Source organism: Sinohyriopsis cumingii, chromosome 18 (assembly GCF_028554795.1).
Source record: "Sinohyriopsis cumingii isolate HCF-2022 chromosome 18, ASM2855479v2, whole genome shotgun sequence".
Lineage (NCBI taxonomy): Eukaryota > Metazoa > Mollusca > Bivalvia > Unionida > Unionidae > Sinohyriopsis > Sinohyriopsis cumingii.
The window spans coordinates 48,932,971-48,957,017 of NC_142978.1; the positions used below are offsets into that span (position 1 = coordinate 48,932,971).

At 36.2% G+C, this 24,047-nt stretch overlaps 1 protein-coding gene across 4 annotated transcripts in view; it reads right to left on the minus strand.

Moving 5' to 3' along the window:
- Positions 1 to 24,047, minus strand: part of LOC149776590 (uncharacterized) — a 130,782-nt gene that overhangs the window by 47,191 nt on the left and 59,544 nt on the right. For all 4 annotated transcript variants that reach the window (XM_089941062.1, XM_089941064.1, XM_089941061.1 and 1 more), the window contains exons 4-10: positions 15,824 to 15,902; positions 14,308 to 14,405; positions 12,243 to 12,363; positions 7,611 to 7,698; positions 6,228 to 6,316; positions 2,305 to 2,374; positions 730 to 899 (exon numbers count right to left, since the gene is read on the minus strand). In XM_089941062.1, coding sequence (XP_089797188.1) covers positions 730 to 899; positions 2,305 to 2,374; positions 6,228 to 6,316; positions 7,611 to 7,698; positions 12,243 to 12,363; positions 14,308 to 14,405; positions 15,824 to 15,902 — 715 coding nt within the window. The remainder of the gene's footprint in view (positions 1 to 729; positions 900 to 2,304; positions 2,375 to 6,227; positions 6,317 to 7,610; positions 7,699 to 12,242; positions 12,364 to 14,307; positions 14,406 to 15,823; positions 15,903 to 24,047) is intronic.

Genomic DNA, 24,047 nt, shown 5'->3' on the forward strand with positions numbered 1-24,047 from the left:
AAGTTATCACGTGGAACATAACAGTAATAGAGAGGGGTACTTAGACACCCAAAGCAGGGTACATGTGTTTTATGGCAAGTGGATATCAAAATCAGAAATCTGTTAATGGAATGCAGCTGCCACACAAAACAGTGACTGGAGACTGACCTAAATGCAATGCTTAATCAATAAGTACGGAACAAAGTTTTTCATTGTTTTGTTATTGTTGATTTCTTCTCGCACTATTAATACAATTTTGACTATATGATGCTGGGGAAATGGGAACCAAATGCTGTTCTCAATAACACCCCAAGGCAGCCAACACTGGTTGCCCTGGGTGGGCATAATACCCATGACCACTGGATTACAAAGACAGATTTTGAATTAATATAATGGTTGCATTAGAGGGGTTGTTGTCCATAAACTTGAACATAACTCTTAAGTGCCAGGTCATTCTGGCTGTATAAAGAAGGTGGCCACTGGTCTCTGGTGGGGCCTTTATGAGGGGACCACTGTACTGCAATAATTAGTAGACCAAATTTATAGAAAACCAACTTTGCATTTCATTTTAGTTCCATAATATATGATGTAAAATATAATTTACAACCTTGAAGGAATATTAATTATGTATTAACACAGGAACGAGTCACTTTCTAAAAAAATAATGATCTTTTAGGAGGTGCTATAAATTGTTAACAATCTTCACAACTATTAGGAAATAGTACAGAACTAATCTAAACTCAAATTTACCTGTATCGGAAACGTGATCCCATCCTAAAGAAGTTCTGCCTGGCATTTGGCCCTTTCACTGGTCCCTTAAGCCTGAAGAATGCATGATGTTCTACAGCACACTTCCATAAGTGCTTGCATGCTTTCTCGTTTATCATGCGAAAGACAAATGTGTGCTCCTGCTCCTTCCCCTGAAATTATACATACTGGTGATCAAATGCCTAACAGCAACTCAGCACAGACCTGAGTGTCAGTATTATCACTATAATAAAAGTGTGTTATCACTATAATATAGGTATCATGGTTATCTGTAAGACATTTTAACTGAAGGGAATGAGATGAGACACTTTCTAGACATATCATGAGGTGCTATAACAGGAAATAGCACAAACTAATCCAAACTCAAATATACCTGTATCAAATTTACCTTTATTGGAAATGTGGTCCCATCCTGAAGAAATTCAGTTTGGGTGAAAAATGTTCCAGGAATTTCTTCTTTTTAACTGCTGTTAAAACCAACCCTGATATTCTTCATCAGTAACAAGATTTTCACATAAGAACATATTGAATGCTTGGCAACAGTTTTATTTTTGGATAAAGTAGACATCAGAAGCCTTCTCGTAAAAACCCCAGTTCATAATGATCATCCATTCAGTGACAACCACGTTTTTAAGACAGTCGTCATGGTAGCCACATTTTTTTATAGGACAATTAGGATTATAATTATAAGAAGTATACAGGTGAAAATCCCATGTATACAAAACTATCCATTTGGGAGGAGAAAAAATAACATTATTATCAACATAGCCACCATAGTGGCCATATTGAGGATTAGTCTTTTAGGACCAACAAGATACCACAAGAATTCTTTTGATGAAAATCCCATGTCAAAATGGATTTTGATTTAAGAGAAGTGGCAAAAGCAAGATTTCAAAATGGCCACATGATGAATGTCAAAACAGTAAACACTGTAACTCTTTTTGTGAAAACCCCATGTCATTACAACTTTCTGTTCAAGTGGAACTGTGATATAAATGTCAAAACAGTAAACATTGTAAGTCTTTTTGTGAAAACCCCATGTCATTACAACTTTCTGTTCCAGTGGAACTGTGATATAAATGTCAAAATGACCACTTTGGCAGCTATATCGTCACCATTGTCCTTTAGGTCTAAGCAGATGCCATAAGAAGTCTTTGGGTTAAAACCCCATCAGTGAAGAACAATTAATTTAGAACTGAAAGAAGTGTACAATTCTTATTTATACATGTTTTAGTCACACCAATCTAAACAAATATAAATCTATTAGATACAAAGATACAGAAGCAATCTGAGGAATGTAGGCTAAAAACCAAAACCCTGTTCATCCCAAGCACTGGCATGACATCACAAGAAGAGAGAATTAATTCAGTTTGTTTCAAAATACCTGGATAAAGCCAGTGTGTAGCACTCTAATAAATAAATTTTAGCTGTATTTTGAAAACTGGAATAGTCACCACACTGAAAACTGGTAAAATAACTTATAATTTAATGCAGATTAATACTGTGATGACGAGTCTGAAGGTCAAACTTTCCACATTAAGATTACTGGATTCTTACCTCATCATCATCTTCTACAACAACCAGGGTCAATTTCTTTCCCTTGAAATCCAGTCTAGTCATTTTAGGCCTGTAAAATATATAATATTATTATTAGACTAATTTACTGAATCTACCTGCAGCACATCTGGCCTCATTTCCAGACAAGTCCAAGAAGTAAATTCCAGGAACTGATGTCATGTACTTTTCATTGGATGTTGGTAAGTAGTTTTGCAGATGAAAGGGCTAGGCAACTTTTGGTGATAAAATAATTAAGTTAAGGTACATTTGTAAATGAAGACAATACTGATGATACTGAACAGTAAAGAGTAAAGCCGGGGCCTTGGGTGCTGAGTGGTCTAAAGCTCACCATAACCAATCACTGCCATCTCACCACTGCCAACAGGGGTTCGAGTCTCAGGCTTGACCAATGTGAATATGAAAGAAAGCTTGCTAGTAGCTTTCAATGGGTCGGTACTTCTTACCAAGTTCTTCTTCCATCAACTAAGCTGCCCACAGCAACAACTAAACCCATGTGAGGTTCATCAACACAAATCTGCATACAACACGTGAGTCAAACTGATGTCATGTACTTTTCATTGGATGTTGGTACCAGACAAGTCCAAGAAGCAAATTCCGGAACTGATGTCATGTACTTTTCATTGGATGTTGGTACCAGACAAGTCCAAGAAGCAAATTCCAGGAACTGATGTCATGTACTTTTCACTGGATGTTGGTACCAGACAAGTCCAAGAAGCAAATTCCAGGAACTGATGTCATGTACTTTTCATTGGATGTTGGTACCAGACAAGTCCAAGAAGCAAATTCCAGGAACTGATGTCATGTACTTTTCATTGGATGTTGGTACCAGACAAGTCCAAGAAGCAAATTCCAGGAACTGATGTCATGTACTTTTCATTGGATGTTGGTACCAGACAAGTCCAAGAAGCAAATTCCTGGAACTGATGTCATGTACTTTTCATTGGATGTTGGTAAGTGTAGTTTTGCAGATGAAAGGGCTAGGCAACTTTTGGTGATAAAATAATTAAGTTAAGGTACATTTGTAAATGAAGACAATACTGATGATACTGAACAGTAACCGGGGCCTTGGGTGGCTGAGTGGTCTAAAGCACTCACCATAACCAATCACTGCCATCTCATCAACAGGGTTTAGAGTCTCAGGCTTGACCAATGTGAATATGAGAGAAAGCTTGCTAGTAGCTTTCCATGGGTTGGTAGTTCTTCCCAAGTTCTTCCTCCATCAACTAAGCTGGCTGCCATGTATTATATACTGTGCTGAAAAATGGTGTTAAGCCCACAGCAACAACTAAACCCATGTGAGGTTCATCAACACAAATCTGCATACAACAAGTGAGTCAAACATTTAGTGACTACACACCCAATGTTGATATAAGAAGCTGATAATCAAATTATCAAACCTGCCAACCCTGATGAGTCCGTCTCAATAAGGCAGTTTATTTTTTTCCATAAGACTGACCACTTTTCAGTAAGGTGTAACAATATATCATGTACTGCTATTGTAAAGCTGGAAAACATAATTAAAAGTTTGATGCATCGATGATAAACATTATGTTCAACTGAAAAGTTTGTAAAGTACGCGCTGACTTTATTTACCTCTAGTACAGTTGCACAAACTTTAGTTCCAAACCATATGTAGCTCAATGGCTTGTTGCTATCTCTCAACTTGGCATAATTCTTAGAAATTCTTTTCTATTTCACATGACGACGGCAATCATATCTCCTGCCACGATTCATACTCAAATTGGCATGTGATGTCCAATAAATGTAATTGTGTCCTTTCCAGCTTTTATTCACAAGAATCTGAATACTCCTTTTCATTCTTCTGTGTTGATTATTAACACTTTTGTATAAGCTTATTTTCCCTTTTGTCTTAAACATGAATTGCTTTCTGTACGCCATTAAATAAATTATATAATCAACAGTTTGATCATGTGGACGTTTCGCATGAACAAATAGGTGCAGTTTAAAGTGTCTAGGGTGCTGCTGTAAAGTTAGTCTGGTTCGCTGACTAATTTCACTAGTTCTAAGATGAAACACAGATCCAAATAAAACACAGATGAACCAATTATCTAGATTTTGCAATCATTTTTCCATAGTTTTTGTTTGTATGCCATAAGTCCATATTTTAAGAGTAATTTTCGTAAGACTTACGGCAAAATCATAAGAGTTGGCAGGTCTGAATTATGTGTGTGATTTGGATTTTTACCATACCTTTAGCAATTTTTCAGTCATTTCACTACGATGTCTGCAGTGTGGCAGTTTATAGTGATGTCTAGCACTGGGGCATCATGGCACAGACATGTAGCATCATGTCCCACCCAGTTACATTATCCTGACACCAAGCCAGCCAATCCTAACACTAAGCTTTTAATGGCGAGTACCTAGCAAGGCAGCTGCTAGTACCATTTTTATGTCTTTGGTATGACTTGGCCAGGGTTCAAACTGGCAACTTCCCTCATCCGAGGCAGACACTCTAACATCTTAGGCCACTGGAGTGATATATAATCAAATGTTTACGCTACATGAATAATAATAATAATAATAATAATATAAAACTGACTTGAAATCCAACACTAGTTTGGGGAATTCCTGTTACTGTTGTTATAGGGTTTAATGCCATTTTTCAGCACAAGATAGGCTATACATGGTGGCCAGTATAAATGGTGGAGGAAAACCCACGAAAACCCTCAGAAAGAACCACCGACCCAGGAGAAGCTACTGGCAAGCTTTCTCATGTACCCACATTGACTGAGCTCGAGACTCGAACCCATGCAGACAGAGGCGAGATGGCAGTGATCCATAAGGTGAGTGCTTTAGACCACTCAGCTATAACTCTGGCAAATGATGATGCTGAATGCAGATAATCAAACTCACTTAAGGCTTACTTACCACTATCAAGCAACCTATACAATTTGGTTGAAATCTAACTATAATTAAGTTTTTGTACAAATAGGCAGAAAAAGTAACAACCTGGCAGCTTTAGTAGCTATGATGCAGAATGCTGACAACTAAATTTATCCCGAGTCTCCTCAAAATCAAGCAACAAACTAAAATTGGTTAAAATGCATTAATAATCAAGGGATTTTTCTGTCCAGAAATTAAAGTGGGAAGGTTTGACAAACAGGGACAACAACCCTGCCAAATTAATAGGTAGAACAATGACAATCAAGAAGGCAAAATCCTTGTCCTTAAGATCAAGCTGCATACTAAATTTAGTTGAAATCTCCAATGGGAGTTACTGTACAGAAACAACAGTGGGATGGATGGATGGACAGGCCCAATTTAATCTCTATTTTCCATGAAAATCTGGGGACAAAAATGTAACTTAATTCTGCTGCAGTCGTAGGACAGCAGTTTCTGAAAAATACTTTTTATCACATGTTAACAAAGCTGTAAAAAAGAAAGTTCTAGAGCACGATTTCATTCAAAAGAATTGTCTGTGCTGACGCTAAATTAACAAAATGTTTTATCAATAAATGGTAGGAAAACAATAGTATATATACCAGCTGGATCCAACTGCAAACTATATAGACCTAGGTCTGCCAATGTATAATGTGCAAGCAGGTCTGGGCCTATGCAGTTTGTTAGGACTAAGCAGTAGAACACACACAAAACAGCCTGAATTGCCAGTGCATTATGTGACGGTCGATCTGGGTCCCTTCTGTTTGCTGGTGGATCCAATTTATATGTGAATATATTCAGTATAATTTTTTATGTACTAGTTTCACACTCGAGTTAGATGTATCTCAAGTGGTTCATTATTTCAGTATTTTTTCCACCAAGTGCTCAAGTTTTACACCTCTATAGTTTTTATTTTTGACAAAAAGATAAAAGAACTCGGACAATGACCTTTATCATACCTATGCATACTTGCTGTATTCAGATGAAAATCTCATACTTACCAAAAGAATAAACCAATCTTTTGCTCCCCTTCAAACACCAGTATTCCTGTAGGTGTTAGTCCAAGCTTGTAATCATTACTGTCTCGGCCCTGGATATGAAAACAAAATGTGATTACTTAACATCAACTTGCCCCTCAATATGTTTCATGCTTATCAACCATCCCTTTTGCTTTACCTTTCTTTGGGGGCAGGAGTAGGGGCATAATGACATATTTTCACGTATCTCAGTTGCTATCTGTGATGAGCAAAGCACTTATACAGTTTAAATGCAACAAAATATAGTGTCATAAGTCTATTGATTTATCACTATATCTCTTGTTGCAAGTTTCTTTCATAACAAGCCCAGCATAATTTTCCCAATCTTTACATGTGCAATCCCACAGCAAATTCCTAACTTTAAACAACTGCAGAAATCAATTAACTTTTTAAGACATTATAATTACTGTAATATTTCCTACAAGATCAGAACTCCAAGAAAAAATTACAACATTGTTTCTACTTGCATAATAATTCTGAATGCATACACATCTTCATGTGTAACAAGCAAACTGACAGATGAAATATCAAACACATCTTCAAATGTAACAAGCTATCTGATTGGTGAAATATTAAACTAACACATCTTGTCCTAATGTCACAACCTATCTGATTGTTGAAATACCAAAGGTTGCCACCATTTAATCCATAATGACAATTTAATCCACAACACTCTGATTTGAGTGACATCATCCCATTCCTTGTGACATCCATCCACACAAAAGATCAACTTCAAAATGTTCACAAATTTTCTTAATAGGTGTTAGAATGAGGAAGCTTTATATAAATGCTTATAAGTCGAGTCTAACTGTAAAACACATAGAAACTGATCTGTCAGTGAGTAATGTGTAGGCAGACCAGGGTCTATGTTGCTTGTTCTACTGAATACTCATGACTGCACAGACCCAGATCAGCTGGCACATTATGCAATGACACAGAAGACTGGGCAGTTAACAGCTGGACTTGACTTGTGAGTAAAGATGATAGTTATTCTGTCCATAATAATTTGAGGATGAAATGGTGTACAAAAACAACAAAAAAGACATTTTAATAGTAACACATCAGCTTCACTGGTACAATTTAAATTCCAACAATAAGACCACAATTAACATTCTAAAATTATAATAGTTTATCATCAAACATCATAATTGAACATAAACACTTGAAAACTTGAACTCTGACCTATATATCTCAATCTTAAAATCTTCCTATATTTATATTCTAACTGCACTGCGGTAGTAGGATAAATAAACCCTGCAAAAGCTGCTTGAATTCAGGATAACTAGAGTTGGAAACATTCTAACATCATATTTCTCTTACATCAAATATAACAATACAGTTACATACCATAACAATATGCATATCAACTCCATACATCTCTAACCACTTGGCTTTGTTCAAGAAGTTCAGCTCAGCGGTAGCAGGATTCTGACCCCTGCAAACATTACGAATTAGATACTTAAGACAATCTTTGGTCTTTTAATGCATATTACAAAAAATGTGTGCACACTTGTCCAGTTTGTCCAAAACCTAACAAAATTTGCTCACACATGCATCCATTGCACTCTAAAGACAGCACTATAATATATAATAATATGATGAGGGTAGTGTATCTTTTTGGAAGTATAACTATTACTGATTATTCAGTAACTACCTACACTGCCTTCCTTTTCTGGGACTCTTAGACCCAATCCAAGCTAACTACATGTATTCTCTCCTTAAAGAGAACATGATCCCAGTCTGACTTCTTAATCAAAATCAAATTTTGACTTAAACCTAGGGTATAGAACATCAGAGCAGGTTAAAGGGAGGTAATCTTTGCAGGTAAGGATTACATCATTAAATTAGTTTTATGCCTTCAAAAGCCAATTTTAAAGCAGTAATACCTTATAACTAGTGCATTGCTGAATTTACTAATTGGGAGGGAGGTTGATAGCTTCAACAAATCTGTTTTTAAAAAACATCTGCACTTACTTCATGGAAGTAGTGTACACTGGCAGAAGGTTATGCTTTAACATCACACTGAGAGCGCCCAATAAAAAATTGCCATTGATGGTAAATTAAGGTAGCGAGAGACTGCTCTCATAATATTATCCAGAGGAGTGATTCAAATAGGCCCAAGATATAGCAATAGCACTAACATTATGGCCTTATATTATCATGAAATAAAGGCCCCTCTCAGTGAGGGACTGAAAAACTCTCTTGATAGTGAAGACAATCCACCTGAAAATAAGGCTGCCAAAATATCAGAGATACCTTGACAGGTAGGAAGAGAGGACTCTTTCATATCTCTAATAAAAGAAGCAAAGAAAGACCCATTAAGTCCTAATTGAGCCTATTTTGACTATCCTCTGCACAGATATGACTGAGATTGGGCATCTCAGTAGGAAGTGGAGTTTGTGCAGATAGCTGATTCTCAGCCAGATAAACAGAAATATTGGATGCAGAGCATTCTCTTTCCTCAAAAAATAAATCTGCAACTGCACTGAAATAGGGACAGCTAAGATCAACGTGTTTCTTAACACATTATTTTCGTATCGAGACCACTCTTTATTCCAAATGACCATCTTATCCTACTTTTTGCAAAGGTTCATTTGTCTGTTTGCAGTTCATACTGGCCTGCCTTAGATCTGAGGCCAAAAGGTCTAAAATCCTGACACAAAATCGAATTCCGACCACAGGCGAATTTTGGGTAGAAAACAATTGGGTCCAAAAAAATGTTTTTTTTCCCTCTGTATTTTGTAGTGCAACTAGAAATTCCAGATCTTCTGGTATCATTGTAGAGCTAGATATGTCTACCTTTCTATAATACCAACCACTTTCGTGTATCATACATGACCGTGACGCTACAGAGCTCAGAAGTATTTGTTGTTGTTGTTGTTGTGGGGTTTAACGCCATTTTTCAGCACGATAGGCTATACATGGCGGCCAGTATTAATGGTGGAGGAAGAACCCGGAAAACCCCGGAAAGAACCACCAACCCACGAGAAGCTACTGGCAAGCTTTCTCACATGCCCACATTGGCTGAATCTTAGACTCGAACCGCCGCAGACAGAGGTGAGATGGCAGTGATCCGTAACGAAGAGCGCTTTAGACCACTTGGCCACTCGGGGCCCCCTCAGAAGTAGTTTACTACCTCCTGCCACTTAAACTCGTCACCAGGGGTTAATGTGTTAATACACCAATTACAGAAGATTCTCCAATTTGCATTGTAAATCCTGGAAACTGATTACCTCCTAGCCTGGAGAATGTAGTTGGATAATCTGTCGACTGTGACAGAGAGACCCCATGTACTCTGACAAACAACAGGTCAAGTAGGTCATTGAACCACAAACCATGGCATCACTTGATAATCTTATCAAATCTTTTGGTGAAAACCCCCATGCTGAGATAACCATCATTTCAGATGGAATAGCGACAAGAAGATTTTCAAGATGGCCACTGTGGCTGAGAAACATCATTTTCATGTAGGACCTGCCAGACACTACAAGAGGTTTTGTGGTGAATATCTCATGCTGGTATGACTTTCAATTCATGAGAAGTAGTAATAACAATATTTTCAAGATGGCTTCTATGCTAGGCATGCTGGATGTCAGAACTGCACCATTTTCATTTAGGACCAACTAGACATAATGGGAAGTCTTTTAGTGAAAAGCTCCTGTTGATATGATCATCTATTCAGTTTGAGTAGCTATACTAAGATTTTCAAGATGGCTGCTGCAAGGGACATACTGGATGTCTGAGTGGAATCGTTTTCATTCCCAACCAACATCATACAAAGTCTTTTGATGAAAATCCCATGTCAATATTACTTTCCACTAACTTAAAGAAGGAGTAGCAATATTTTCAAAATGGCTGATGTGGCAGTCATATTGGAAGTAAGATCAGCACCAATTTGATTAAAAACTAGACATTATAAGATGTCTTCATGAGAAAACTTGATGTCAATCTGACCATACACTTGGGTCAGGGGTGCAGAAATCCATTGTAAGTATTGTCCAAAACTGGAAATTTGTTCTTATAGATAAGCACCTTTTGCCAGGTTATTTGTCTGTGGACAAGTAAATTGTGGCCTGTAACTTGCAAGTACAGTAGTTCCTGTTTTGTCTGAGCAATATGTACACAAGTACCATTCATACTTACTAGCGAGTATCATATGTGTTGTTTATTTAAATAATGTATGCTGAAACTTAACAGCTAGAACTGAAACCAGCTGCACATTCTATGGTAATAACAAATTAAAGCAGACAGTAAAGGTTAAGGTGATAAGTTCTGAAGGTTACATAAAAATGAATTTCATTGGTTGGAGGTTATGGCTTCTCTGAGGAATCTGTTGTGTTTGACCAATTGCTGGACTCCTTGAAGCCATTATGCATTACTATATGGAATTTTCTAGATGGATTGATTGTTATAAAGCATGGGCCAAATGGTGAAAAGCTGAATGAATAAAAACGATTACAACCAAACTTGACTATGACAGGGAAAATGATAATAATTACAGAAAACTAGAGTTACAAGATTCTTGGCTGCAGGAGTTTCTTTGGCTCAAGGCCAACAAAGATCGAACACTTGCATCTTGTAATATACACAAGAGATACCTCTCAGCTGCAGACAAAACCAGTGCATTGTTTACAGGACAGGTTATCACAAAGACACACTGTTAACACACCCAAAGTGCAAAGCTCAAACATGGCAGTTAAAATTTGATAATAAAAAGCTCAATCTGGGGAAAAAGTTGTGGGCAATTTAGACAGAGTGATAAATAAATACAATGTGAGCCAAACCGAGCATTACAAGAAGCTGTTTACACAGTATATGTCATAGCCATTCAGACTATGAATTTCTTTGTGAAGTTCAAACAAAAAATGGAGTTTGAACTTGGAACTGATCACATGAACAGAACTGCATGCATACATTTCATCAACAGTATATCTGACATACTACTAAAGAGATTTCAACAGCATCCTACTGAAAATGTCAGGGATAAAATACCCTGAGCTAAATTCATATTCATCCTTTCAGGTGCTTGTGCTGATTCAGCAGTTATAGACCAAGAATGCATTCTTGTTAGACTTGTAGACCTTGACCAGAGAAGTCCAAAAATAAGACAAGATGATATATCCATTATATTCTTCATGTCACAGATCCATACTGCATGCATTTAGATGGTGCAGCTTAAATAAAGTAAACATATTTTAAAGTCGTATCTTCCACTATTGTTTTAACTATGAAAATATGGACAAGTACTTGTCTGTGGACAACTTGATTTTCAACAAAATATCCGCACCCCTGGACTTAGGTGTAGCAGCAATAACAAGATTTTCAAAATGACCATCTTGTTGACCATACCAGATGTCTGAGTGGCACAACTAAACTTTGGAATGAATGATTCTGTAAAGTTTGATGGCAGTCTTCTGAGTTGTTGAGAAGTAACAATAACAAACTTGTGCTAACGGATGCCAGATGATAAAAGACCTTCACACATGCTCTTCAATTTTTGAACAGTAGAACTAAGAAAGAAATTAAAAAACACAATATTTACACAGGGAACTCTGTTCTGCAGAGCCCCTTTAAATCAAGCACTTTAATGTTTAGGAGGCTACTAAACAAAGAGTTGACATTCTGCAAGAAAATATACATATAAATTGTTGTTCTTGTTGTTGTTCTAGGGTTTAATGCCATTTTTCAGCACAAGATAGGCTATACATGGCGGCCAGTATAAATAAGTGGAGGAAGAACCCTGGAAAACCCAGGGAAGAACCACCGACCCACAAGAAGCTACTGGCAGGCTTTCCCACGTACCCACGCTAGCCAAGCCTTGGACTCGAACCCACGCAGACAGAGGTAAGATGGCAGTGATCTGGAATGGTGAGCGCTTTAGACCACTTGGCCACTTGGGGCCCCCACATATAAATTGAGTCAACTGAACAAAAGAACAGCTCTATGCAGGGTAAATTACAATACTGATGTGGTACATACTTGCAGGTTTGATACTGGTTGTAAATGGCCAGCTCCATCTCCTCGGACTGGTTAGGAACGAAACGGAATTCTGAGATGTACCCTGGAGTATGGACCTCGGGATCAAAGTCCCCCAACTCAGCTGAAAAATCAAAATAGATACAGACATTATTTGATATCACTGTTACCAGAAGTTGGGATGTTCTCTTTGTTATTTGTCTCGGCAATTCTATTTTTTATTAATACTTTCACAAAAATGTAAACTCTACGTGGGCTAAACCCCTTAACTAACCACCTTTGACCTATGCATTAGACTGCTAAAGTTACAAATGCTTAACTTGTTAAGGTCGAAAGATTTAATTTTGCATCTTGAAGTAGTATCCTTCTAGGATAACATCATCAAAATTCATGATTAACCCAAGTGTTTGGTATAAGAGAAAAGGACAATGATGTCTCTTTACACATAATTGTGACATTCTACACACATAGAAAAAAGTCCCTCTTAAAACACAATTTTGAGATTTTCTTAAGTCAAAAAGACAGCATTCCAGGATCAGACTTTTTTGTTGAATTTAAACTTCTTTTCATTAGATCTAACTAGACCTGACCAGATTTCATGCAGTTTCAGTTAACATAGAAATTTTGGGTAAATGGGAATAAGCAGGAAAAAATCAATTAGTTCATTTAGTCCAAATTTCACCCATTTGCTCTCTGAATCTGATGTGCTTGGTTTAAAGTAGAAATTACAAGAAAACTTTCTTCTACCTCCATCATAAGTGAATATGAAAATAAACTTCTGGCCTTGATGAGTTAAAAAAATAAATGTTGGACTCTAATTGCTGTGGCAGATGCTGCATACACTGTCTACATTTTGTACATGTAGCTACACTGTGTTTATAGACAGCTGTAGTTTGTAAGCAACCCTTGAAGCTGTCCTACTGCACACTGTAATCAATAAAATTAAAACGATATGCTCTCAGTGATGAGACAAGGTATAGCTACCTGCATGTGCATAACACAAAAAGTTTAAAATACCCTTTTTAAAGTTCTTCCCATCTTCCAGTCTATTTAATGCTCACACATCAGAAAAATGTCTGGTTACATGCCTGCCACTGAATCTTACCACCCATAATGCGTATTGACTTTTATTAAAAAAAGGCTTACTGTATATTCAGGGTCTATTCTATATTTTAAAATTATGTGAGGCTGGGGTTATGCTGGGACTGAATTTTTTAAAATTGTTGCCTCCTTTTGGCACAAGGTGGTAATTTTCTGAATAGAAAAGGGATTTAAGATTTAATGAAGAAATAAACATAAGGCTTGAAAATATGATGGCAACCTCAAACAAATTTTAATAGATTTTCTTTAAAGAATTAGCATGAATGAGATTAAGCCCTCTTAGAAACAACCACTAATTCAATTCTTTAAATACTAAAATCCTTTAATTGGTCAAATGCAATAAAACAATGTTATAGAAAATGACTTTGTGCATAACAAGCTCAAGGACAGATAAGGGGAGTTAACTTGCATCCCTAAATTTCACTCAATCTGGGAAGATAAATTGCCTAATGAGATTTAATTACAATCTCACCACACCAGGTCAATGGCATTGCTTTTATATATAAAAAATACTGCTTATATCAAAATAAGCAGCAAATACTTACCTCAGATTGGATGTGTTGTTCAAGATGGCTTCAACAAAGCTGAAGAAAGATTTGCCAGCAATTTTACAAGATGATATTTGTACAGAAGACAGTGACATGGTCTAAATTGATTTCTTCTGGTTTTGTTGTCCAAACAGTTTTAATTTCTTTAAACAACCTTGTCAACTGATGCAACTGGCGGAGATATAAAGCCATCACGAAGAGTGAGAATTAAAAATTTGCTTTTCCTTATATTTCAATGCAGATTATGTTACAACCATTCTAACACTCAATTCAATTTTTTACAAACTCAGTTGTGATGGACCAATTCCCCCTTTTTGGGGATGCCTGGCTGCACTGCTGATACAAGTAAAAAATCTGTTTATACACTGCCAAAGACCTGTCAATACACTGAAAAAGAAACCAATAAATACTTTACTTACACTGCAGAGCATAAGCTGCCAGTTCCACTGCTGTGTCGAATTGACACGGAAGTCTCTCAGACAGGATATCATTCTTTAATTGCAGGAAAAACTGATACCTATAATAAAATTACCATGAAATTATGTATGGTAAAAAAATACATGAAAAAACTACCAAAAATATGCATTATTGTACCAAACTTATTCCTACATTGCTTTGGCAACATTCTAAGTGTAAACATTTAGTAACGATCTAAATGAGCATTTTGGAACCTCAACTTAGCATAATTTACCACTTTTTTCACTTGCAGTCTAATATTATCTTAAATGTACCAGTGGAATGTGTAAAAGCTCCAACTCTTATAGACAGGGTATCCTTAGGATAAATTGTCCCATCAAGCAACCAGCACCCTGCACTGACAGGCAACCTGCACTGCCCAGACTGATCAGCACAGTGTCCTGATGGGCAACCAGCACCCTGTCCTGATTGGCAACCAGCACCCTGCCCAGTCTGACTAGCACCCTGTCCTGATAGGCAACCAGCACCCTGCCCAGACCAGGACCTTGTACTGACAGGCAACAAACATCTTGCCCCAACAGGCAACCAGCAACCTGCCCAGACTGTCCTGATCAGCGAGCTGCAGATAAATGTGTTCATACACCATGGATGTACCAATCAGAATGGTTTTATAGAAGAAAGTTTCATTTTATATGCAGGAGCAAACTTAAACAAGGGCCATAAAAATAAATATGACTTGGTTATCCTAATATAAAACCTCAAACTAAATTTGATTTCAATCCCAGTAGTTCTTCAAAGTTATTTATCTAACATTATACTCCTCCATCATAAAAATGATGGGGACAATTTTTTTAAACCCAGATTGAACAAAACTGTAATAATCATCTGATAAGCAACTTCCTTATTATAAACCTGAACCATACTTTCTTTAAAATAAAAATTAGAGATGTGTAAACATGACATGGATTGTAGGCGCAATAAGAGCCATTAAAGGCACAAGTTGTAAGACTAGACCAAGGTCTTCATAAAGTAAAGCTTGACACCAAATTTAGTTCAGTGCATCAAATTATTCAATTACACTACAACACAATTCTGATGCAACTGAAAGGAAAAGTTTCAAACTCCATTAAAATCAGTTAGAAAATAAAGAAAATCTAACATGATACAGGTTTCCTTTTTGCAAAAGGTTTCAAAACCAATTAAATCCTTCAAAAGTTATTTATGCACAGTCAACAATGGCAGATCTCTATTACAAATTAGGTCTAAGTGTAAAGTTGTCCATGCAGATTTACTACCTTTACAAAAATACATTTTCTCTTTTAAAATAATATAAATAATAAATGAAGAAAAAAATGGACTCCCTTGGTACATACTCTTGGAGTATATAAATGAGCATTAAGTTCAATTTTTTAAATAATAAAAAACATTTTTTTTTATGTCTTCCTTAATTTGATCCCTAAAGCGAATAAAGTTAGTTAACCAGTTTATAACACTACTTGAATGCAGTTTATAGCTTACCTAGTAAGTTCTTCATGTAAATTATTTGGCTCAGAGGAATAAAATTTAACCTTGAATCTAAATGTATATGGTGGTCCAACTGAAAAAGAAAATATACAATTAGAAATATTTTGCCAAGGACAAATAATTGTAAAAATAAATCCATGTAAAACAAATTCAAATAACTGCACATATAATGTTGTGTATACACTATCATATAAGTCTGATCCAACCACAAAATGCAAAGACCCTGATTTACTGTCATACATATATAATGCACCTGCACCATCAGATCTGTACCTATCCAGTTTATTAGACCTAATCAGTAGAATAAACAACATAGACCCTGATGTGCCATTTTAACATTTGATGGTAGATCTGGGTCTACTTGTCTGCAGTTGGACCTGACTTATATCCTGGTATGTAGGTTAATATTTTAAAAAATTCAAATGAATATCAACAAATGTTCTGTTGCACAGAATATTTAATATTATATATTTCCCTCCACATAACAGCAATGCTAATTTTGCCGTAGAGTAGGGTAACTGGGTTGCAGAATATTCTAAGGTACCAGCATTTACAGATCACATGCATCTCACCTCTGTCCACATGAGTACAAGTCTTGATTTAACTGCTGTGGGTATGTGAGAAAGCTTGCTAGTATTAGTTCCCCATTGGTTGGTCATTCTTCCCAGTCTTCCCAGGTTCTTCCTCCACCAAATAAACTAACTGCCATGTATAAGCTATGATGTGCTGAAAATGGCATTAAACCCACGAAAACCAAAATAAACTTTGCCATAGAATAAAATATTGACGCAACAGCCGAACACAGAGTACCAAGTGCACTATGACCTGGTTGTGAATTACATGATGACATTACATTAGTCAATGATGTATGCAACTGTGTATGCATTATGATTGGGCTGCAAATCGTGTATTGCAAGATATTGCACATTTTGTTGTCCATATACATCAGGTGAATGTTGGAGTTATAGTTATGAATGGACAATCTACTGATGTTTTATATGAAACAAAAATCTCTGTAGAAAACTTCTTATTATATTATTCATGTTTTACCTGCATTATCAGACAATGAGACAGGCATATGCTGCATCTTTTGTTGTTTGCAGTTGTTTGTAATTAAAAGCATACACAGGTAAACAGTGTATGGTGATCCCTCATTATAACACCATCATTTGGTCAGTATACCTTATAATGAAGTACATTATACATATAATTTTACTACCACTTAATGAAATAAAATCCATGACTATACTTGCCTTATAACTGAAACTGTTTAAAAATGAAAGGTGTAAAGGTGAAAGTGTGCAATATTCATAAAATTGTAACATTTTTATAACAGGTAAATACTGTTCAGTACAATTAAATTGCTATATATGTACATGTATATATCTGTCAAGGATGCTGTGTATGTACTACATAACTCACTCATAAGTAAGGTCCAATTGCAAACAAATACAGACCCTGATCTGCCATCACATACTACTGATTAATCCTAACAAACAACACAGACCCTGATCTGCCACTGCATAATGCACGATCACATCAATGTCTATATTGTTTGTTCTACTGATTACTCCTAACAAACTGTGGAGACCCAGATCTGCAGGCACATAATGCAATGGATTATATGGGACTGCAGTTTACAGCTGTATGCAACTTAATGCACCGTTACATATGGTATGATACAGTCCACACAGCATGTAGCCAGCCAATAGCTGTTGACAAACTCGAAAGAAAAGGAAAAGGTCTAGTTATGAATGTAGATATATGGAAACTGTACAAACATTCTATTGCAGCACATTGTAAGAGCAGGGATCCTATGTTCCCTACTAAGAAATGGTATTTGCCATTTAAAATGTGTCAATAACAGGATGTATTTCAATAACAATCTAAACATCAAATAGAAAAATCCTTTGAACAGAATCTTCGATTCAGGAAAACCAAACTTTATATGCTAATTGCAAGATACATTTCTATAACAATCTATACTTCAAACAGCAAAATACTGGAACAATTTTTTTTAAATATCCTTTTCGCATTCTTTATTGTTCATTATGCCCATATATGATGAGGAAATGAGATCTTCTGATATACACGTAAATGAAGTTTCAAATTTCAGTTCAAGTTAGGAAAGATCTGAATCAGGCATATCTGGTTTCTGTGGGGTTTGTGTGGGAAGCAGGTGGAAAATGAGGTGAAAGTCTTTGATAAATCTGGACAGTCATACAGTCAAGTTTACTGAATGTCTGGATTATAAAACAAAGAACTCATCAGTTGTGAGTCATCGGTCATACATTGTAGCAATATGAAACGTTTCTTCATTCCCAACCAAACCATGGTCATCACATCAGAGGACAACACATGGAAAAGGAAGATGAAGGAGGTGATTGAAATACGACATCAGAGGCCAACACTAAACACTGACGAGGGGCTTGAATTACCACCACCATTTACATCAGTCTCCTCATATCACATGACCATTATTAAGTCACATGATCAACATTAGCTGATGAGGAAGGCAGCGTGATACTGCCTAAAATTTTGAACTCTTTAAGATATGTATGCTCTGAGTACAGGAAATTACTAATGATCATCAGAATTATAATTCAAGTGTCACAGGTTTGCTCTCATCCCAGGCCAGTCTGGTTCAGCTCCCATTTCCTCCTTACCATATAGCCAACAAGGTATTGAGAGTACCATTTCGATGCTAACCAACCAACTACAGTATATTATAACATGTTATCATCCTAAAGATTATGAACATAATTTACAATAATAAATTAGTATATAAAGTGTATGTGTGTGTGTGTGTGTGTGTGTGTGTTTTCAATCATGCATGTTGGTATACACAATGCTTGGGCTCGAGTGGCCGAGTGGTCTAAAGCGCTCTCTGTTACGGATCACTGCCATCTCACCGCTGTCTGCATAGGTTCAAGTCTCGGATTTGGCCAATGTGGGTATGTGAGAAAGTTTGCCAGTAGCTTCTTGAGGGTCGGTGGTTCTTTCCGGGGGTTTTCCCGGGTTCTTCCTCCACCATTAATACTGGCCGCCATGTATAGCCTATCTTGTGCTGAAAATTAAACCCTACAACAACAACAACAAATACACAATGCTCTATGTGCTGAATCCATACTTAGTTGCTCTTACGCACACCAATACATTATACCCTTTCTGTATGTTTGCTTCCCCAATGGATTTAATATATTTGCCTGTACATATGTAAATAATTGATAGCCACAAGGGAGATTAATTTTTCTACTTACAATGTCACCCTAAAAATATAAAGGCTTTATTATTATTATTATTATTATTATTACTAACTGACACACTGTTGATATAAACTATTTACAAAAATAATTCATCATTAGTTCTATATTGTTCAATACTTACAATCTGTGTTTGTAAAAACACAAATCAATGCACTAATGCATTTTGACCTCCAATTTGAAGTTGGAGCCTCTTGGACAGGTCTGTGATGGTAAGGACTGTCCAAAAGATAAATACCAGTTGGGTGTGTGTACATGTATTTGTCTTGTTATGGCCAGTAAGTATAATCATACTGAATCTCAGTAGTTTCCAAGTGATGGTACATGTGTCAAGTCCTTTACATTTTTAGAACTGAATACACACATGGAATGTCCATGCGGTCAATGCCAGATGCATTTATAAATCTCTTTTCATGGATATCTCAACAGTTTCTATGACCCAGGAGCTACTGATCACCTTATGCTGAGAAAGGTCCAGGTGAATGATCCTGTGATTCCTGTCTAACAAGTGTGACATTTGGCTCATTGATCACATATACCAATCCCTGGACATGCAACACAAACATATTTTTAACTTATACTTAATCTATGTACAACTGCCACTTGCACAGTCTCTATGCAACAGTCTACCAGTTACTCATGTTTCATGTCTAACTTTAATAGTGTCCTCCAAGTTTAAGGACCATGCTCATGTGCCTATATACATACTGATGTAAAATAACCCTACCCCACCCCAGGCTTATTTGAAAATGCAGGGGTAATAATTTAACAAGAGGCCTAAGTGGTTTGAGACCATTCACCTGGCTGATAGCCTAATAGTCCAATGTGACAGCAATGGGCCATGAAATCTGGGTCAGTAAAATGACTTTTACAGAATTTTTTCAATGCTATTCATTGCATATATTATAAAAACTGTTTTGAGATTTTTAAAGTTCAAATATTTTCATCCATATTGCATGGCATGTCTACATCATTTGTCCAGTACTGAAGGGTCTAAGATGCTGTCAAAATTGGTCTACTTCAATTTATTTTATTTTACACCGAGTTGTTTATGTGTTTTAATAATTTTAAATATGGCAGCAATATATGATGGCAGACCAGCATCAACTGTACAAATCTTAAAGGACTTCAAATGTAAGATGCTTTCAGTTAAAACTGGTCAATTTCCACTGAGCCCTGTTTGAGAGCTCTTAAATTTTTCTTTTCTTTATTTTTGGCTATAGTGGACAGATATGAAGGCAAATCAGTGAATCACCATCATTTGTCAGGATGACATTCGTCAAATTGTGTTAGAATATGTTCAGTAATTGCTGAGATGGCATTTAGAGGTTTCTATGTTTAGAAATTGCTGAGATGGCATTTAGAGGTTTCTATGTTTAGAAATTGCTGAGATGGCATTTAGAGGTTTCTATGTTTAGAAATTGCTGAGATGGCATTTAGAGGTTTCTATGTTTAGAAATTGCTGAGATGGCATTTAGAAGTTTCTATGTTTAGAAATTGCTGAGATGGCATTTAGAGGTTTCTATGTTTAGAAATTGCTGAGATGGCATTTAGAGGTTTCTATGTTTAGAAATTGCTGCCATATTTTTAAAGGCAGATTGGAACCAATTGTACAAACGTAAAAGCCCTCTATACCAGATGTTTTCTGTCAAATTCTCTTTTAAATTATTTGAGAAATTGAAGTCACAATCTGATGCTGGATAGTTATTATACAAATTTGAAAGCCCTTTAGGCAGGGATGCATATCTGTGTAATTTGGTTGAAATTTGTTAGGCAGTTTTGTTGAAGGAGCTGTATACATATTTTTTTCTAATTTTAGTAAGTGGCCCTGTGCAAACTTTATAGTTCCTCATGTTAGGATGCTTTTTTATTATGTTTGTTTTTAGAAATCATTTCAAGATTTCTCTATTTGTAGTAATAGCAGCGATATATATAGGTGGATCATCATCTTTTTTATAATTTGGAAAGCCTTCATGCCAAAATTCTTTCTGCCAAGTTTGGCTGAAATTGGTCCAGTGGTTTTTGAGAAGTCAAAAATAGCAACTGTTGATGGACGCATGAAGGATGACAATGCGTGACAGGTGCCACTGAGACAGGCGAACTAAAAATATTTAAAATAATTTCCACCTGAAAACTGCCAAAAAATGTGCTTAAAATTGTTAGCTGTAACTCTGGTTTATTCTCATCACAAGTCACCATCCATCTCAGCCAGTATTTGACTTTCTCAATAGTTATGCTTGAAAAATATTTAAGACGCACCCTCCCCCTCAAACAGCAATCTTACTTCAACAGCCTAAACTTTTATTCCATTATATGGCTTGTGAAAAAGATGTTACAATGTAATTTCCTGGGAATGAAAATCTGCTAGTGTCAATCTTGATGCAGTTTAGGCAAGATTCCATATTGCTTTTGTACATGTTGATACAGGTGAAAGCAAACTGTACAATGATATATGTATGTTTACATGAAAGTCTTTGAATACCAAGTTATGGGAATTAAATGTTTCTAGGGTCTATTCTAGGTTGTGTAATTGCAGGAATCGTGCTAATTTTCTATTTTTAAAAACAAAATCATGGCCCAATATCAACTGAATGTACCAGAACATTTTTGCTACACATAATTCTTGTCATTTCACTTCATTGTCATGAGGCATAGTAGTAGTTGTTGTTGTTGTTGGGTTTAACGCCATATTTCAGCACATGATAGGCTATACATGGCGGCCAGTATTAATGGTGGAGAAAGAACCCGGCAAAACCCCGGAAAGAACCACCGACCCACGAGAAGCTACTGGCAAGCTTTCTCACATACCCACATTGGCTGAATCCGAGACTCGAACCACCGCAGGCAGCGGTGCGATGGCAGTGATCTGTAACGGAGAGCGCTTTAGACCACTCGGGGCCCCGCCCATAGTAGTAGTAGCAGCAGCAGTAAGAGTATTAGTAGTAGTGGTGGTAGCATCATCTGATGACTTTATGAGGCCTACAAAACATATGCATATTTCTGCTCATGGTGTGATGAAGAAAAAAAACATGGTAGGAAGGTTGGTACTACTTTTGTTTGATTACTTTTTTAAAAATCCAGCTGGTGTTAGTTCATGTCAGATTATGCACTAAGGCTGCTGTTTTCTGAGGTGAAAAACTTGGCCTTGTTGTTTCTGATGTTTCTTTAATTTTATTTGCATATGTCAAAAAAAGTGATAGGACCAGACCATTAAAATAGAGTAGGCTGAGTTACCAGAACCACATTTTTTTAGCCTGTGTGATTCCATTTATAAATGCAATTTTTTTTTTAATGAAAGGGTCTATTAATAGCCTTAGGTTATATATAACACATTTTAAATTAATAATAATACACATTTAGAACAAGCTACCAAACCAAATATAAACTGATCCAATATTTCCATTCCAGTAAACTAATAACAAAGCATTCTAAATGAAAACACCACTGGTATCATCAGGTTATATTGGGGAACAAATCACGGGCAGCACTATAATCAAGGTGAGAAATTATATATAAAAAAATGTCACGACAATTACAAACCTGTTGAATCATTCCAAAATCTCAGTTTCATTCACACAATCAAATACGTGACCCTAATAGCACGAAAGCAAACAGTAAACCAAAATAAGACAACTATACTGTATTGGCTACATCAGTCAGTGTCACTTTATAATATGAGATTATTAACTGAACTGAATAGGTCTATAACACTATGATGTAAATGAACACAACATGTGTCACAGACTGGGATTAAATGGGAGCAAGTGGGGTGTACTTGTGACTCTCTGAATGAATTTTTCTAAAGTGAAAAAGCACATTTTTGATGCTGTTCTGCATAAATAAAAGAAATTAACAACCTGGAAATGTTTTTGTCATATATGCTCTTAATTTACAACTTTGCAAAATTAGCTTAATTTCACATTACATGTAATTTGAGCATACGTGTCAGAAATCTGCTTAGTTTATTTTGCATGTGTCATTAATGATGAAAACTGTCAATAATCCTTACAAAAGTCCTACCATGTGCATCCAAATCATACAATCATCACAAAAAAAGATTTAGCAAGTTTTTTGTGAAATAATGGGAGCTAACTGAACAAAATATTAAATCAAATTTAACTAAAACCAATATTGTTTTTAGCATGGAAGTTAGTATAATTTCTCCTACCAGTAAACACCAATAAAAACAAATAAGTAACTGTTGTGAACAGCCATGGCTGTCAGTTACCTTCCACTGTTCAGGTCATAGTTCAGTGGGTCACTTTTGTGTCCTTGGTATAATTCAATTTGTATTGGATTCTCCTGATTTTAGTACAGTATTAAATGAATCTTTGTCCTAATTGCTATCTCCTTTGATACCAACGGAGAAATTAAGCATGACAGGGTTTTAATGTACCATGTACCACTGATAACTGTTCACAAGTCCAGTCAAACTAAAAACAACAAAGATCCTGATCTGCTCTAGCATAATAATGGACACACATATCAAAGTCTATGTTGTTTGTTCTACTGATTAAACCCACCAAACTGCACATTATGTGACAGCAGATCTGGGTCTGTGAAGTTTGAAGCTGGAATTGACCTATAAGCAAGTATACAAGGTGAAAAGCAGTGTTTTCCACTTGCCCATGATGGGAACACAACTGCATAATCCTACCACATTTAATTCTGCACAAACAATGTCAGATTAATCTGAAGTGCCCTGGAAAATTTCTAAATTGGCTGCCAAAAGACAGCTAATTTATCTACATGTAAAGGTCTTAGCAGATCTGAATTTTCAACCACTTGGTAAATAATACAGATAGAAGAGTATGACCACTCCCTGATTAGAGTGTAGCTGCACTGTGTGTGTGTGTGTGTGTGTGTGTGTGTGTGTGTATATATATATATATATATATATATACATATATATAAGAGAGAGAGACGTACTTACACACATATATCATAGAAATGAT